This window comes from Triturus cristatus, chromosome 7 (assembly GCF_964204655.1).
Source record: "Triturus cristatus chromosome 7, aTriCri1.1, whole genome shotgun sequence".
NCBI classification, from domain to species: domain Eukaryota; kingdom Metazoa; phylum Chordata; class Amphibia; order Caudata; family Salamandridae; genus Triturus; species Triturus cristatus.
Window position 1 is genome coordinate 751,529,748 of NC_140590.1, and position 17,507 is coordinate 751,547,254.

The 17,507-nt window shown below is 43.6% G+C and overlaps 1 protein-coding gene across 2 annotated transcripts in view; it reads left to right on the forward strand.

Moving 5' to 3' along the window:
* Positions 1-17,507, forward strand: part of DNAH17 (dynein axonemal heavy chain 17) — a 14,992,541-nt gene that overhangs the window by 8,903,003 nt on the left and 6,072,031 nt on the right. Inside the window, exon 51 of one of the 2 annotated variants that reach the window (XM_085617470.1) lies at positions 13,390-13,551. In XM_085617470.1, coding sequence (XP_085473596.1) covers positions 13,390-13,551 — 162 coding nt within the window. Of the gene's footprint in view, positions 1-13,389; positions 13,565-17,507 lie in introns of both variants that reach the window. The other variant, XM_085617471.1, reaches the window with a different exon arrangement.

Consider the following 17,507-nt stretch of genomic DNA (forward strand, 5'->3'; position numbering starts at 1 on the left):
ACGCTTTTCGTCACGAGTGGAGTTGCGGTCTGTTGTACGCCTTTCCGCCTATACCACTTCTGCCCAGAGTGCTGAAGAAGATCAGGCACGACCGGGCCCAAGTTATCTTGGTGGCTCCGGATTGGGCACGAAGGTACTGGTATCCCGAGCTACTCAGTATGTTGACCGATCCTCCGATACGTCTGCCCCTTTGGGAGGATCTTCTGTCGCAGCAGCAGGGGACGGTCCTCCACCCGAACCTGTCCAGCCTCCACCTCCATGCGTGGAGATTGAGCGGCGGCAGTTGATGCCATTTGACTTGCCTCCTGAAGTCTGTGATATCATTCTGGCAGCCAGGCGTCCCTCCACAAAGACGGTATACGCCTGCCGGTGGAACAAATTTGTGGCATGGTGCACAGCAAAGGCTGTGGATCCCCTTTCCGCCCCTCTTTCTGAGGTTCTCCTCTTTCTTCTTTCTTTGGCCCGGCAGGGCTCTGCCCTGGGCACTCTGAAAGGTTATCTTGCTGCCATCTCTGCCTTCTTGCGGCTTCCTGATCAGCCTTCTCTTTTCAAGTCCCCTGTAGTTACACGCTTTCTAAAAGGCATTACTCACACGTTCCCTCCTGTCCCTTTTGTTATGCCTCAGTGGGACTTGAATCTTGTTTTGACATTCCTGATGTGCGCTCCCTTCGAGCCTCTTCACAATTGTCCTCTTCGTCTTCTGACTCTTAAGACTGCTTTTCTAGTAGCCATCACCTCGGCTAGACGGGTGAGTGAGCTCCAGGCTTTATCTTCAAAGCCTCCTTTTCTGTCTGTTCATCCGGACAAGGTTGTCCTTCGGCCTCGTCCCTCCTTTCTTCCGAAAGTGGTGACTCCATTTCATCTTGGGCAGTCTGTCACCTTGCCCACCTTCTTTCCGCCTCCGCATCCTTCCAAAGAGGAAGAGAGGCTCCACCGTCTGGACCCAAAACGTGCGCTCTCCTTTTATCTGGACCGTACAAAGCAGTTTCGGGTGGACGACCAACTTTTCATTGGATACGTGGGTGCTAAGAAAGGGAAAGCGGTGCACAAACGAACCATCTCTCGGTGGTTCGTTTTGTGCATCAAAATTTGTTACTCCTTGGCAAAAGAGGACCCTCCTGTTGGGCTGCGCGCCCACTCCACTCGGGCCACAGCGGCTACTACTGCTTTGGGACGGGGTGTCCCTTTGCAGGACATCTGTCAGGCGGCGACGTGGGCTTCGCTACACACGTTTGCCAGGCATTATTGCCTTGACAGCCAAGTCCGGAGGGATGGCTTCTTTGGCCGTTCTGTCCTCCAGGACTTTCTGGTGTGATCTTAAATCGCAGACCCACCACCGGGGATGGTATTGCTTGGGTATCTATTCTAAGGTGAGGAATCTAACTAACGTGTTTCTTTCAGATGAACAAGTTACTTACCTTCGGTAACGATGTATCTGTAAGAAACATTAGTTAGTTAGATTCCTCACCGACCCACCCATCCTCCCCGTTCTGCGAACTGACATCTAGGGTTAAGGTTATCCTTTTCAGGCCCCTAGATTTTATTTTTGGCACCAGTGTCGGTCTTTGCATGGCTCTGCGTTCCTGGCGCGGAAAGCTATGTACAAGAACTGACGTCAGCGCGCGAGGGCGGCGTCTAAGTACTCCGACGACGTCATTCCGGTGCACGACGCCGACGACGGACGCGGAGCCGCAGACGACGCCTAGCGACGCGCAAGGGGTATTGCTGACGAAAAATCTTCCGGATCCAGTCTGACGCCTGGGGATATTCTAAGGTGAGGAATCTAACTAACTAATGTTTCTTACAGATACATCGTTACCGAAGGTAAGTAACTTGTTCTATTGACACATCATATTCAACCATTTATAATACACGTTATGTTAGAAATGCGGTACATCAGCCATGACTTGATTGTACTACTGCTACTCGGTAGTATACAGTATAAATTTATTTCATGCAAGGTGTTATGTTCCCGTGCTTGGAAGTGCCGATTTGCTAATTAATAAAAGGCGCAAGGAATGCTCTCGTTATACCCTATATTAAGATTACCAAGTGGAGGCGAACTAGTGCCTATGGGATCGAGAGTGGAACGTATCTGATAGTTACAGCCTTACGTTTTGGTACAGAACGAGGCTGACTAAGCCTATTATATTAGAGGCGCAGATAATGCTCTTGTGTTATCCTACGTTTAATGGCAATTGGAAGCGGACCAGTGCCTATGAGATCAAAAGTTGGAACGTAGAGACAACATGGTTAATAGGCACATGTAACCGCATAGTGCGAGAATGTCCAGAACCAAGTGGTAGTAGATCAGCTGAGTTCATACTTGTCCTATGTTTTGCAGAAAAAGGTGCAGGGAAACAAAGAAATAACTACATCATCTAGATCCTATAGTGACAAAGTGCAATTAAAAAGTCTCTTATCTTGTGAATAGTGCAGAAATCGATCCTTGCGAAGAAAAGGGTAGGGAGCCCATGATGTGACTTGTTTGGTGATGGTTCCCTTCCTTTCCTCCTGTGAGAAAGAGCAAGACAAGAGAATAGATTAAAAGCCAATATACAACTCAAACAGGTAAATAAAGTGCACTACTGCTGTTAACACTGTTTCATGGAGTTATCTATGAGAAGTATAATACAATAGTTACAAACATGGAAGTTCAGATTACTCAGTCTTCATGCAAATGAGTTGCCAGTTCCTCATCAAGCTTGTGGCCCCCAGGGAATCTAGTTTCTAGTTCTAGTATCCATTTAGACTCTTTTTTTCTGAGTGCTAGTTCCCTGTTGCCTCCCCTGCTACCTAGATTCACTTGTTCAATGTCAATGTCAAAAAATCGTAGGAGAGATTTTTTAGAATGGTGTCGTCCAAAAGGGTTGTGTAGGTCCACATTAGTGATGGCCCTGAGATGTTCTTGCATATGTTTGACCATGAAGGTTGTGCTGCCTACCTACCTGAGTCTACAGGGACATTCTAAGACATAGATGACGTAACTGGTACTGCACGTTAGGAATTGTGTTATTAACCTGTTCTTTCTGAATCCTGGTACTTTGAATTCCTTAAACATGTGGCTAAATTTCTATGCTTTGCAGTGCCCGCAGGGGTAGAACCCCTTCAGGTAATGTGTGTTTGCTCCATGGGATTCCATAATGTCACCTTTGACTAGTATGTCTTTGCGGCTTCTGCCTCTCCTGTAGGTTATCATTGGCCTTTCACTCAGGTTGGACCCTATGACAGTGTCTGTTTTGAGAATCTTCCAGTGTCAGCTAGGATTTTGTGGACTTGTTTGGATTGGTGATTGTATGTAGTAATCACTCTTGTTCGTGCTGCAATAGTGTCTTCTTTGTCCGCATATGCCAAGGACTTAGCTCTGTCTATTACATTTATTTTACTCATCGCTTTCTTGAGGACCCACTCGGAATAACCTCTCTCTCTAAATCTTTTGAGCATGGTTTCTTGTTCCCTGCTGTATGCCTCTTCTGTGCTGCAATTTCTTCGCGCCCTCAGTAGCTCTCCATAGGGGATGCTCCACTTAAGGGCATCAGGATGAGCACTGAGGGCATGAAGGAGACTGTTCCCTGCGGTCTCTTTGCGATGTAGACTGGTGATTAGCCTATCATCTTTCACTGTGACCTGAGTATCGAGAAATTCTACACTCTCTTTGCTGATATTGTGTGTCAATGCAATGTTGTATGGGTTCTTGTTGAGTTTAAAAATGAAGTCGATAACTTCCTTTTCGCTCCCTCTCCATACAATAAAAAGGTCATCTATGTACCTCATCCAAACTACAACTTTATCAAAATCTGACGATAGATAGATAGATAGATAGATAGATAGATAGATAGATAGATAGATAGATAGATAGATAGATAGATAGATAGATAGATAGATAGATAGATAGATAGATAGATAGATAGATAGATAGATAGATAGATAGATAGATAGATAGATAGATAGATAGATCACCAACTCCAGTTTCCCAACATTAGTCTCCAAAAAAGCAGATCGGCTCATCCTTTTTCAAAACATTATTGTATTGAGAAGGAAAAGTATTGTTTATGTGATTCTAGTTCCTTCAGATACTTTTCTGACTGAATCCATTAACATCTCTTGCACCTCCCTGTTCCACAGCTGGACTAGAATGATTTAGGAGTAGCCACCCTTCCCTTATAACTACCAAATCAAATGGCCTCGGTGACACTAGACTGCATGATGGGTAAACTACCAGATTTTTTAGTTTGTAAATGTGCAGTGTTGTTAGACAGTTTTAGTGCATAATCAATTCGAGACTTAGTTAAAGAATTTATGACAATTTTGTTTTCAGCCAAGTGTATTTCTACTGCGTATGGATTCAGATACCCTTGAAGGAAGGAAGATTGATTTATCAATGCGAATCGGTGCAGTATCTGCTTTTATGGTTACCACACTTTTTGCCTAGTGCTATGCTATGCTGTTTCTGACTAGTCTTACTAGGATCCTGCTAACCAGGACCCCAGTCTCTGTGCTTTCTCCCTTTAATTAACTATGGTGAATACTTAGGTACATCCCAGGTTGGCTACTGGTGTCCCATTATAAGTCCCTAGTATACGGTACTGAGATACCCTGGGCATAGGCACACCAAGAGTCTCCCATGGGCTGCAGCATGTATTATGCCACTCATCGGAGACCACTCAAGTTGTAACCACAGGACTGCCATTGCAGCCAGTGTAAGCTGGTGCAAGCACCACTTACGAAAGATATAGGTTTACCTATATCTAAGGTCACTACACTTGAAACCTATAAGTCAACCCCTAAGGCAGGCCTTTCAATCCTGATGGCAGGGTACTTGGGTCTAAGCGTGAGGGTGGTAGGTATGATTCCATGCACCGTAAAGCTCCTTTGGGAGGCCCGCTGTGCTCCCGGTACCAGTCTTTCAGACCCGGAGAGCAAGGCAGGGCTGCTGCCGGGCAGAGACCTGTTTCTGTCCTCCTGCTGCTGAGAAAAGCTCGGGCAGGGGAAGGCAGAACAATAGGTATGCTGCCACAGGCAGGTATGACCACCTACCAGATAGAATTTAGTGGATTGGGGCAGGGCGGGAGCACTTGCCAGCGACACACAGTCTCCGTGCAGGGCACACTTGGTGCACTACGTACATGGTCCAGTTCAAACCAGTTCAGTAAGCCGTTGGCTCCAGCCCTGGCGTGAAACTGGACATAGGACATTTCCCAACCCTTTACTTAGGGTATTTAAGGGCTTATCTGTGGGTGGGTCCCTAGGTTCGTTGTGGGACAAGATTAATTTCAGACATCACTTCTACTTCAACCATCTGGGCACTCTGGATTTTGCGAATACTACGACGGTCAAGACCTCGACGGCAGCAAAGTTGGCAGGAGCTTCAACGACAGTGACAACGTCATCGTCGACAAGGCGTCAAAACAGGTTAGTTGAAGGTTCCATCAACAACTTCCCTGCAGATGTAGGCAGTCCACACCCTGTCAACGGTACCACATACGATTGCATCAACGGTTACACCGTCGTCAAGCCCCTCGATGGAGGGAAAAACCAGTCTCCTTAAGCCCAGGCAAATTCAGGATTTCTCCAAAATATCTCCTTTACCTCCTGCTCGCCTTCTGGACAATCAAGAGTCAGAGGATGAAGGTATGTTTGGCCCTGCATACAGTCCATCGCAGTTAAGAGTCAGGTGCCAAGATTCTGGTGATGAGGACATTGAGGGGGAGAGGAGGAGCGTCATCCGTTTAGGGAACCATCAATGAACGTTCCAGTGTCTCTGGTGTCTGATCTCCGTCACATGCTTAATGACTAGTACAGGCGCTTTCGGGATGCAAATGCTCCTCAGAAGCCTTTACCTCCCCAAGAGGTACCCACTACTCATCCGGGTCAAAGTACTCCCAAATCCACAAGGGAGAAGAGAAGACCCTTCCTCCTCCTATAGCCATGACGGTGGACACTCAGGATGCTCAGACAGAAGAAGGTGAGATACAAACAGACACAGATGCCCATGATGAATGGGATGACTACATAGCCCCTATGCCACCATCTCCTAACCCTCCTGCTGCGGATTCCCCTCCGGCAGATTACGGGGGATTTCATGAACTGGAAGAGCGTGCCACCAAACTTTTTGATTTGCCAATGCCAACTAAACAGACTGAGTGTTTTCTATATGATTTTAAACCAGGCACTCAACATTCAGTGAGAGCAATTCCTATAATTGACTTTCTATGGCAAGAGGGCTAAAGTTAATAAAAACACCTGCCTCCGTTCCAGCGATTATTCCAAAACTGGACAAATAATATAAGGCTCCTGACGACTCGCCTGCTTGAGACATTGGTCACCCGAGGCCGGACTCTGTGATCATGCAAGCAGCACAGAGAAGAGCCAAGAAACCAGCTTCTCCCTGTACTGCCTCACCGGACAAGGAGGGTCATCGCCTCGACAATATTAGAAGTAGGTTCTCTGCTCTGGCGGCTACCTCCATTAGAGCCTTTAATGCCATGGCCATTATGGGGAGATATGACTGGCAGATGTGGTCGGACATCTCTAGTCTGTTTGAGTATCTCCCGGAGGATAAAAAGAAAGATGCAAAACATATTCTTTTGGAAGGAGAAAGATAGTCTTCGGAGCTCATTGAGATAGCTATGGACATTCCATCCACTGCATTTCAACAAATAGCAGGAGCGGCGGTTCTGCGTTGCCAGGGATGGCTAAAAGCAACCATCTTTCATCCAGAGGTCCAAGCCAAGATTTAGACATGACTTTTGATGGGAAGTGCTTGTTTGGTAAGCACATAGATGAAGAGCTACGGATACAGTTAAGGCCTTAGGCAATCTCCAACAGCGTCGCTTTTGGTCCTTTCGGACTAGAGGTCTGGGTCAATTCTTATACCGTCCACAATTTCAGAAGCAGCACCAGCTATATCCACAGAGTACCTACCAACCATACAACCAGTCCTTCCAGTCTAACACCGCTCAGACTTATCCAAGACCGGCAGTATACAAGAGGCAGCAATCTGCTGGAAAGTCCCAAGACTCCAATAGGAGACAATGAAGCTCCTCATGCCCCTGCTACTATAGTCCCACACCAAGATCATGTCTTCTCCACATCCTTTCGGAAATGAAACTCCATTTCTTCAAACAGATGTGTTCTAGTAATCTGCCATCATAGCCACATGATATAATTTGTTCTGTATCCTCCAAATGTTCCACCACGCAAAGTCCTGCTCCATCACCTTCCAGATCTCAAAAGGAAATAAATTTGCTTCGTCTCATGCAGGCCATAGAGGAAGTACCCCTCAACCAGCAAAACCGGGGGTTTTATTCTCACTTCTACCTCATCAAAAGAAAAATGGGAAATGGAGGCAGATCATGGACCTCAGAATGCTGAACAAGTTCATCAAAAGTCAATCTATCAGGATGCTTTCTCTTCAGGAGATTCTTCTTCTAATGGAAAAAGGGGATTTTCTGGCTCCTCTCGATATCCTTGACACCTATTTCCATAGTCCCATTCACCCTCAACATTGGAAATTCCTCAGGTTCAAAGTGGCAGGGCACCATTGCCAATTCAATGTGCTTCTGTTTTGCTTACAATCAGCTCCCAGGGTGTTCACAAAGTGCATGGCACCTATAGCAGCCTTCTTAAGATGTTCAGATCACCAGGTGTTCCCATACCTGGACGATTGGCTCATAAAGGCTCTGTCTTTTTAAGCGGGTGAAATTTCAACAAGAGGCTATCGGGTTCTCTTCCAGTCTCTAGATCTTCGCATCAATCTGGAAAAATTATCCCGGCCAAATCGTTGGTCCTCTGTGTGCACGTCTCAACACAGAGCCTGGCAAGGCCTTTCCCACTCAGGCAAGAATAATGCGGATTCTGGATACGACAAAGCTTGTTTCAACAAAAAGGTTAGTTTCTGTGAGGCAGTACGAGTTCATGCTGGGGATGATGTCCTCTTGCATTCCGCTCATTCCAAATTACCGACTTCACATGCAACCGCTGCAGGAACAGCTCGATGCGCAGTGGGTTCAGTCTCAAAGCTCATCCAACGACAAGGTTTGAATTTCAGCATCAATAAGGGCTGCTATGGCCTGGTGGATGGTCGAGGACAACCTGTTGCAAGGTCTCTCTTTCATTCAATCTGTGCCACAGCTGGTGATGACCTAGGATGCTTCGATGGACAGAGGAGTGCTCACCTTCAAAAATTACAGGTTCACAGCAAGTGGTCCAAACTGGAATCAGAGTGTCATATAAACATTTTGGAGCTCAAAGCAGTGTTTTTAGGTCTGAAGACCTTCTTGCCTCGGATCAAAGGTGCGTCAGTTCTCGTCAGGACGGACAACACTATGACACTGTTTTCCCTCCAAAAGCAAGGCGGAACGAGATCTCAAGAGCTTTCGCTTCTTTCTCAACAGATATGGGAATGGCTCCTTGTCAACCACAACTCCTTGTGAGTGGAGCACGTGCCACGGATTCACAATGAGAAGACCAACTCTCTCAGCAGGGCCTCCAAACAATGCCACGAATGGGAGCTCAATGACCAGCATTTGAAGGAGGTTTTTCAATACTGTGCTTACCCCACATTAGATCTGTTTGCTAGGTTCCTCAACAAAAAGTGTCCTCTTTTTGCAAGCAGACATTCTCATAAAAATTCATGGGGAGATGCCTTCCAGTTTCCTTGGATGGGGATGATCGCCTATGCATTTCCCCCATTTCCGCTCATTCCTCGAGTATTTCAGAAAATGAAGCAAGAGCCTTGTCGAATCATTCTGCTTTCTATAAAGATGGGAAAGACAGTTCTGGTACACCGAGCTGCATCTCCTATTAGAGTGTGCTCCGATTCTCTTCCCTCCAAAGGAGGATCTTCTCTACATGAACCAGGGCCCAGTGGTTCATCCACAAATTCCCTCTCTTCATTTGGTGGCTTGGCTCCTCACCATGCTGAATTTGGGGATTTGAGGCTTTGCAAGGAGTGTACTAAGATACTACAGAAGTCGGGAGCTCCGTCTATGTTGGAATGTTACACAGATAAATGGAAGAGATTCTGTGCTTGGTGTATCTCACATACTAGAATCCTAATAAAGGTTCAATTATAACACTTAAAATAATGATAAATACATAATAACGTACCCATATATATTTTTTTTATATTAAGCAAAAAGGAAAAGAAAGGAAACTAACAGTTACTAATAAACGGTGAAAAAAAGAAAAGAAAAGAAAATGCCCAGATGCTATTTGGACACACAATACCCATGTATATATTTCATTATGTAGAAAATGTATTAACAGAAATAGACAATCAGGACAATGATAAGACAGTAATAGCGCTCATAGGGTTACTCAAACAATGATGAAAATACAAACAATAATATGTGTAATCAAACAAAGTGACTGAGGAACAAATTATACAAATGAGGGGTTCAGGACAAAACAGAAACAACACAGCAAAAATGCGTCCTCTTCAATTAGGGCCACATATAAGCGTCAACAGCGTTTCGACCGTAATAGATTTAGGTCATCATCAGGACGAAATTAATATTGGAGCGTCCCGGAAAATTCGGTAAAACATCTAAAAAGGAATATGTACACAGGTATCAGGGAAGTTAAAATGTATATAGAGTCAAATCATAGCATAAGATGAGTCAGAAACCAAATGGATGAAAGAATACGGTGTGTGAAAGAAACTGGTTGATGAGCAAGGACACAGGAGACCCACAACCACGATTAAAAAATCTGGTGCTTTAGAAAAGTTAAAGTACAAGTTCCCTAACCTCATGAAAAAGAAAAGTTGGGTAAAAAAGGTGCACTCACTCAGTGAAACAAGAGAAAAGATACTTTCTACAACCAAAGAGAAAGTTGGATGGGTAAACCCATAATCACCTGTATACAAGATTGGGTCCGCAGCAAAACAATCAAAAAATTCCATTCACAGGAGGTGCAAAACTCCCTGCACAATTGAGATGTCACACTCTGTTAATGCGCAAGAGGACAAGATTATTCAACTCTGTCTACCGACCTGGATCCATATAATTACCACCTAGAAAACACTTACATCCAACATACTCTGTAACATATCAAGGAATTTATGTAGATGTGTCGCAATCCAAAGGAATCAAGAAAGATTTCCACCAAGCAGCTGAACAGATGAATCAGCTGTTTCTTCAAATTAAACAAAGCTACAAAAAAGTGAAGAAAAATATATATATAAAAAACTTCACTGTGCGCAAAGCAGTCCCTGCTTTAAATACGCAAAAGGACCAGAAAAGTAGTATTTACCAGATTATCTAGATGGGTAAACTTGGTACCACCTAAAACATATACTTACAGCCACACTAGTTTATGACGAATCAGGGAACTTGTATATGTCTACCAGTCCAACAGGATCAGAAAAAACTACCTCCAAGCAGCTGGTCAAACTTAACTGTTTTCCAATAGAGACAAGGCTACAAGAAAAAATACGAAAAAGATATAATAATAATGAAGAAAGGTCACGGTCTTCAGACTATTAAATAACCCATAGTAGATACTCCTAAAGGACCGGACAAATTATACTATACCTACTCGTATAATTTAAAGCTGAGTGGTGCGACATACGGGCCATGCTGGCATTCAAGTTACCAAAAGGAGGGCTCACCTAAACTAAGAACATACAATAGTTCCATGTCAGAGAAGTGCACGCGCTTAAAATAACGTGCAAGGTATACAAGCAGAGAAGTAGCCGCCGTGCCAGTTAAGTTTGACCAGCTGCTTGGTGGTAGTTTTTCCTGATCCTATTTAAAGCAGGAACTGCTTTGCGAACAGTGAAGTTTTTTTATATATATATTTTTCTTTACTTTTTTGTAGCTTTGTTTAATTTGAAGAAACAGCTGTTTCATCTGTTCAGCTGCTTGGTGGAAACCTTTCTTGATTCTCAAATCAAACTTCTCTGTGGTCTACCCGGCTCGTAAAAGAATTTATGAAGGGACTTTTTAGAGCTTTTCGGCCCGTTAAGCCTCCTACAGTTTTGTGGCAATAAAACATGGTTCTGTCACAACTGGTGCGTCCTCCCTTTGAACCAATACACAAATGTAAATTAAAGTTCCTTTCATGGAAAGTGGCTTTCCTCTTAGCCAGTACGTCAGCCAGACGTATCAGTGAAATCCAAGCTCTCACCATAAAAGTACCGTATGTGCAGTTTTTGCCAGACAGGGTTATCCTACGCACTAATCCTTCTTTTATACCTAAGGTGCCTTCAACCTGACACCTCAATGAACTGATTGTTTTACCAACATTCTTTCCTAATCCATCTTCAGCAACTGAAAAGAAGGTGCATTCTTTGGACATTAAACGCTGTTTAAAGAACGGAGACCTTCTGTAAATCCTCTCAGCTACTGATCTCTTTCTTGGCACCCAGGAAAGGACAAGCTTTGACATGGGCCAGCATTGCTTGCTGTGTCACCTCCACAATTTCCTTCTGTGATGAAAAGGTTGGCCAAACGCTTCTTGCGAAAGCACAGGCTCACTCTACTAGGAAAGTGGTGACTTCCTCGGCCGTGTTTGCTTGAGCATCACTCCTGGACATTTGCAAAGCGGCACCGTGAGCGAACGCTCCCACATTCACAAAGCATTACTGCCTTGATGGTTGTAAAAAAGAAGATATCGCTGTTGGACAATTTACACTCCAATGTCTGTTTGCCTATGATAGGCGCCTTTTAGCCTTCTATGGGCCAGCTGTATCAAACAGTTTCACCCATTTTGGGCCCGATTCACAAAAGTAATCTGAGACAAAATCCTAACTTTACGGCTTTTGGCATACACAAAAGGGATTTAGGAGTAGGAAAGTTAGGATTCCTAACTTTACTACTCCTAAATGAGACAAAATCCTAACTTTATGACTTTTGGTATTCACAAGAGGCATTTAGCAGAATATGACTCGTTACAATGCGAGTCATCACATCACGTGGCATTACAACGCGGTTGTTACAACGACTGCGTTGTTACCACGCAATGCCATTACTACGCAAGCCATTACATCGACTTGCAGTAGATGGCGCGCTGACATTAGAAATGTATCAGTTACTATTCCAACTCCAGCCTACGTAACAGTAGGGAAAGTGTTGGAATTGTAAACTATACTATTCCCAATGTTAGCGCGCCATATACTGCAAGTCATTGTAATGACTTGCGTAGTAATGGCTTTGCGTGGTAACAACGCGGTCGTTGTAACAACCGTGTTGTAATGGTATCACAGTGTGATGACCGCGATATAAAGGTTGTCTCTCCATTTAGAAGTAGGAAAGTTAGGGTTCCTAACTTCACTACTCCTAAATGCCCTTTGTGAATAACGAAAGTCGTAAAGTTAAGATTATATCTCAGTTTAGGAGTATTAAATTTAGAAATCCTAACTTTACTACTCCTAAATGCTTTTTGTGAATACCAATAGTCGTAAAGTTAGGATTTTGTCTCAGATTACTTTTTGAATTGGGCCCTATGTGTCTATGGGAAAATGTGTTCATACATATGTCCCTATGTTCTTTACACGCTGTTTGTAAATGTGTATGCTTATTATTCTCTTCTTGTTTTCAGATGCTACAAGTTTACATCGTGGTGGGATGGTTCGCCTGCCCACCACCTTTCTTTTTCTCTTATTGTACTTTTTACTACTAACTAGTCAGATTCAAGCATGTTAATCTATAAAAGATTAAATACTGGAGAAAAAACAAGTTTCTTACCTGTACACTGTGGTTCTCCAGTATTGATATATTTTATAGATTCACAAGCGACCCTCCCTCCTCCCCGATTAGGCTCACCAATTACCTCAGAGTGTTAGTATACCTGCACACTTATGCTCGAAATCTGATATATGGTGGCTCTGAGGGGAAGAGAACTCTGAGGTCTCAGCTGTGATTGGCCTTAGTTTGGATGTTTAAGAATGAGGATGAAAAGTTACTTAAGTGAGTTTTCTGTCCTATGGAAGTCTGTGGTGATGTTGTATTACTGCTATTTCTTATGGTAGCGTAGGACTCCCACCATGACGACGGGGAAGATTGAAGCATGTTAATCTATAAAAGATATCAATACTGGAGTCCCAAAGTGTACAGGTAAGTAACTTGTTTTTTTCTAACATTGTCTAAGACCACTAAAATCACCATAATGGTTGTCTGGATGCAGGGTGCTACACTTACATATGTGAGCACCATATACTAAGCCAGCTTCTCACAGTACCCAAATTGCAATTAGAGCCTTACTAAACAGCAGACACCTAAGCAATATGAAGCATTCGTTAGAAGATGCATACTTACCACGTCTACATTTATTTATACATTTTATATCTAAAATGTGTAATCCATGTTAAAATCATGCATGATTTACAGAAACATTTTGATAAGTTAAATAAATACACTACGTTGATGTTTGTATCTTTGTTAGGGTATGCTGTTTTCAACTGCTGAAAGCATTAAAACTCCGATTGACATCATCCGCTTGTGGTTACATGAGGCTGGGAGAGTTTATGGAGATAAACTAATTGATGAAAAAGATAGAGAGCAATTAGGGAAAGTCGTCACAGCCATCTGCAGAAGATTCTTTGAGGTACAATGTGAAAGTGTGTGTAGTTCGGATTGGAAATTACCGCTTGCATTTTAGAAGGTGACAAGTATGCATGTTCCTATAATATTGTATTTGTTGCAGCAACTGCTAGGGATATTATTGAGTCTTTTACAGTGTCAAATGCAATTATTTCACAGTATGACATATATATCCTTAAAAATAGAGAACCAGTTTCATAAAGGAGTGCAAATTTTCATTCGCAATTCACAGAATCATAATAGTGTGTGAAAACGTACTCAGTAATTATAATATACCAATATGTATAATTTCCTATTGCTTTACATCAAGCAGATTTGATTTTGATACGTTTCTACCCAAAGCAATGTCAAGGATGTCCACTCTTAGGTGTTTATTGGCCGTTCTGATTAATGGAATTTTCAAAGGAAGATAGCTTGTTCGGTAAATGAACTTGCTGCCGAGAACTAGCACAGCCTTTGGAGCTTCTGATTTCAGTTACATAAAGTGAAAGGCAGGGGCGTAAGTAACGCAAGTACCTGCAGCATTTTTGGCGCCGGGGAGCCCCAACCTTTCAAGATCAGACCAGTCCTCCCCATCCTCCAAGGGGACTCCATTTCCGCCCCAAGGACAATGGAGTATATTTGAGATAGGTGACACTCAAGGGGGCCCTCTAGACATTCTGCAATATGGCCAGTGGTCGAAGTGGAGAAAACAAAGTAGGGGAACTGTGGGCGGAGAATCAGAGGGCGGGAATAACCCATGGATTGGGTCAGTGGGCGGAGTCGGAGGGGTGGCAGAAAGAGCAAAATATCCCAATTTTTAGTATTTGTTTCTCATTTCACTAACTGGTTACAGCTTATTACATTATTTAATTTAACCAAAGGATGGTCATGTTTATTTAAGGTTTAATATGAGTTATTGACATTAAAATACATTCACAAAGTGGGATACGTTTCCAGTCACAGAATGTCCCAAATATCCTTAACCTCTTCGGTGCTCATGACGTCTCCCGGCCGTCATGAGTCACGATGGGCGTGTGCGGATGACAGCCGGGAGACGTCATGACCACGCCCGCGATCGGAATGTCAGCACTGCGGGAGCGCTGCGGCGGAATTTGCGCCGCAGCAAAGAGGTTAAAAGTGAAATCGCAAGCCATTTGTCGTCAGCCATGGAGTGTCTGTCATCAGCACTTCTCCCTTTTTCCACAAGAGCAGTTGAAACATGAATGGCAAAATATCCTAGTTTGCAACCGTTTTCCACATAATTATGGCGCTGCCATATTTGCCACATAATTCATCATCTGCTGCATAATCTGATGATTTTAACTAATAAATTGTTTATAGCTCAACGGATCAAAAGTTAATAAAAAATGTGACTGGTGCTGCTGTGAAGTGGATGGCCCTTTGCAAAGGTTGACTGGTCACCTTTCTCATTGCTGCAGTTGTATGTTCCACTGGTACTAAATAAGGAAAAATCTTTGCATAGACTGTTAGCATGTGTAAAAATGTCAAAATAATAAAGCATCACTAAATTTACAACACCACTAATACTAGTGCAGGGTGTCAGAGAACTTTACATCACACATATTACACAGAGACAATCAATCATACGTGTGTAAATCACTGTATGGAAAATGTTACATAAGACAATGGACTACAAGGTGTAGGTGTCACATGACCACCATACTAGTAGGCAGCATAGTTTAATAGTGATTGGTCTGGAGAAACACTAACTCAGAATTTAAAACGTAACACCATGTATGGGGGTTCCCTTTAATAATCAGAATTGATTTCTACCCAAATGAACCCTTTTCTGCAACATTAGGATAATCAAAGACTGGGGAAAAAACCATAACGCTCTAATTTATATCTTGCAGTTTGCATGCGACTCTTACATGACAGTTAATAGCTCACTCTTCTATGTTAGGATTTTAACTTATTAACTGAAAGTAACAATAGTGGCTCTCTGACAAAAGCAGTAACCCTCTGACCTATTTACATTATGTGCACTTTGTGATCTGCATGGTACATATTCTTAGCAGCAGGCACATTAACCCTCTGCGCTTCCTTTCCATGAGTCAAAACGTTCACTAGGCAAAACACCATCTCTCTCTACTAAGAACGTTAATCACTGGAGTTATCATGACATTTTTATTGTTGCCGAAAATTGTTGGAGGCCAGGAAGGAGGCAACAGGTGCTTTTAAAACCATATTATACTTGCAAACACGACGCCCCCACCTTAAGTCAGTGCCAGCCGCGGTCCTTGCAGGTAACAGCGTTGGAGTCGGGTAAGGGGGGATTTTGAGGGACGATGCCGAGGGAAAATTAACTATTTATTTAATTTTCACTCGCCATCGTCCCTCGAAATCCCCCCTTACTCGGCCCCTCTGCCTCACTGCTGTTACCTGCACGGACCACGGCTGGTCAGCGCCTTGTGCGGTTGCACCGTTCTTGAGCCACCCTGCTCAAGGGTCCTTTGACTTCAGTGACAGAATCACTGTCACTTTATGGTGTGCTGCTTCATATGCCTGCTTGCAAGATTGGAGGTGAACTTCAGAATGAATTGTGGCGGACAGGCCTTCAAGGTTAACCCACACTTTCACTGCTAGGGTCCACCTGCTTGTGCTAAGACACCAGGGCTTTTAAGATCTTGAGGGCCTTCTAAGGTCTAGCATGGGAATGTGCTCCCTCAGGGGGAGTGGTCTGGTGGACTGGTCATGAAGGCTGAACCTGGTTCCCCAGTTCCAAATTCAGCAGCTCTGACCATCGTTTCACATCCTCTCCCCCACTGAACACCATACTGCCCCACTGAGAGAAACTTGCACTGCACTGACCCGCTATAAACACATTGATGTTCTCAATTCACATTACGCACTAGACAAGAGCAATATACTACCTAAAAAGAAATTAACAACATCCTATAAAAAGCAAACACTCATAGGGAATGCAAGATTAAGTAAAGCATGTGAAATGTAAGCAGGAACAACGTGGTGACCTTTTTCTTTTTACACTCATTAGTCAGAAATTAGTGAGTGCTTTTGCCTGAAAAGTTAAGACCATGACTGCAGGGCACCGTATCAATGCCCATTGCTTATATCCTTACAAAACGTAAGCAATCTGAAAGAAACAGTTATCCAGTATTGGAAATCTTTCATAGATTCGCATGCCTGAATCATTCCCCGTCGCCGAGATGGGAGTCCCACGGTAAAATACAAAAGTAGTACCATAAGTAATAAATAGGCCAAAAGAAACCAAAGGCTATATCTTAATAGCCTATCTACGTCCTTATAGGAAAAGGACCAAAAGCCAGCTCCAACCAATCAGCACCCTCTAGAACACTCCCAACAGAAGCAACTCTCTTCAGATTTTCCCCGCAAGTCGTGTGGAAGGGAGTCTCCCTGAGTGCTACTTAGTTTTCTTCTCTTCAGCTCTTCTAATAAGAAGTGCCTCTTCCGCTCCTGCAGGACCTGTGGGAAGAAGAGGGTCCATGTTGATGATCTTCATAAAGATTGTCTTTATTGCCTCTACCTCAAACATGAGGCTAAAGATTGTAAAATCTGCCGTACCTTTCCCAGTAAGACTTTGACGGACAGAGAGGCAAGATGACTTTTGTGGCTCAAGTCTAAAGAGCGTCCTTCTTCTTTGACTGAGGAAGAGGACTGAGCTTCCACATCGAGCAAGAGGGTTAGCTCTCAAAAAGGCTCCTCAGGAGAGGGAAGAAATCATCTGAAAACTTCCCAGGAAAAATCTCTTCACAAAGAGAGGAGTTCTAAACACTCCTCTGAACCAGCTTCATCTCCATATTCTACTCCACTCACAGAGCGTCCAAGATCATCCTCTTCAGAAACTGAGTAAAAAGCACAAAAAGTCAGTTACCACATCGTCGATGGTATGTGTTACGTTGTCGACGCCATCGTCGACGGCGACTATTTAGATCACGGCTATTTTATCACCCATCTCGTCGACGAGAATTTCTATTT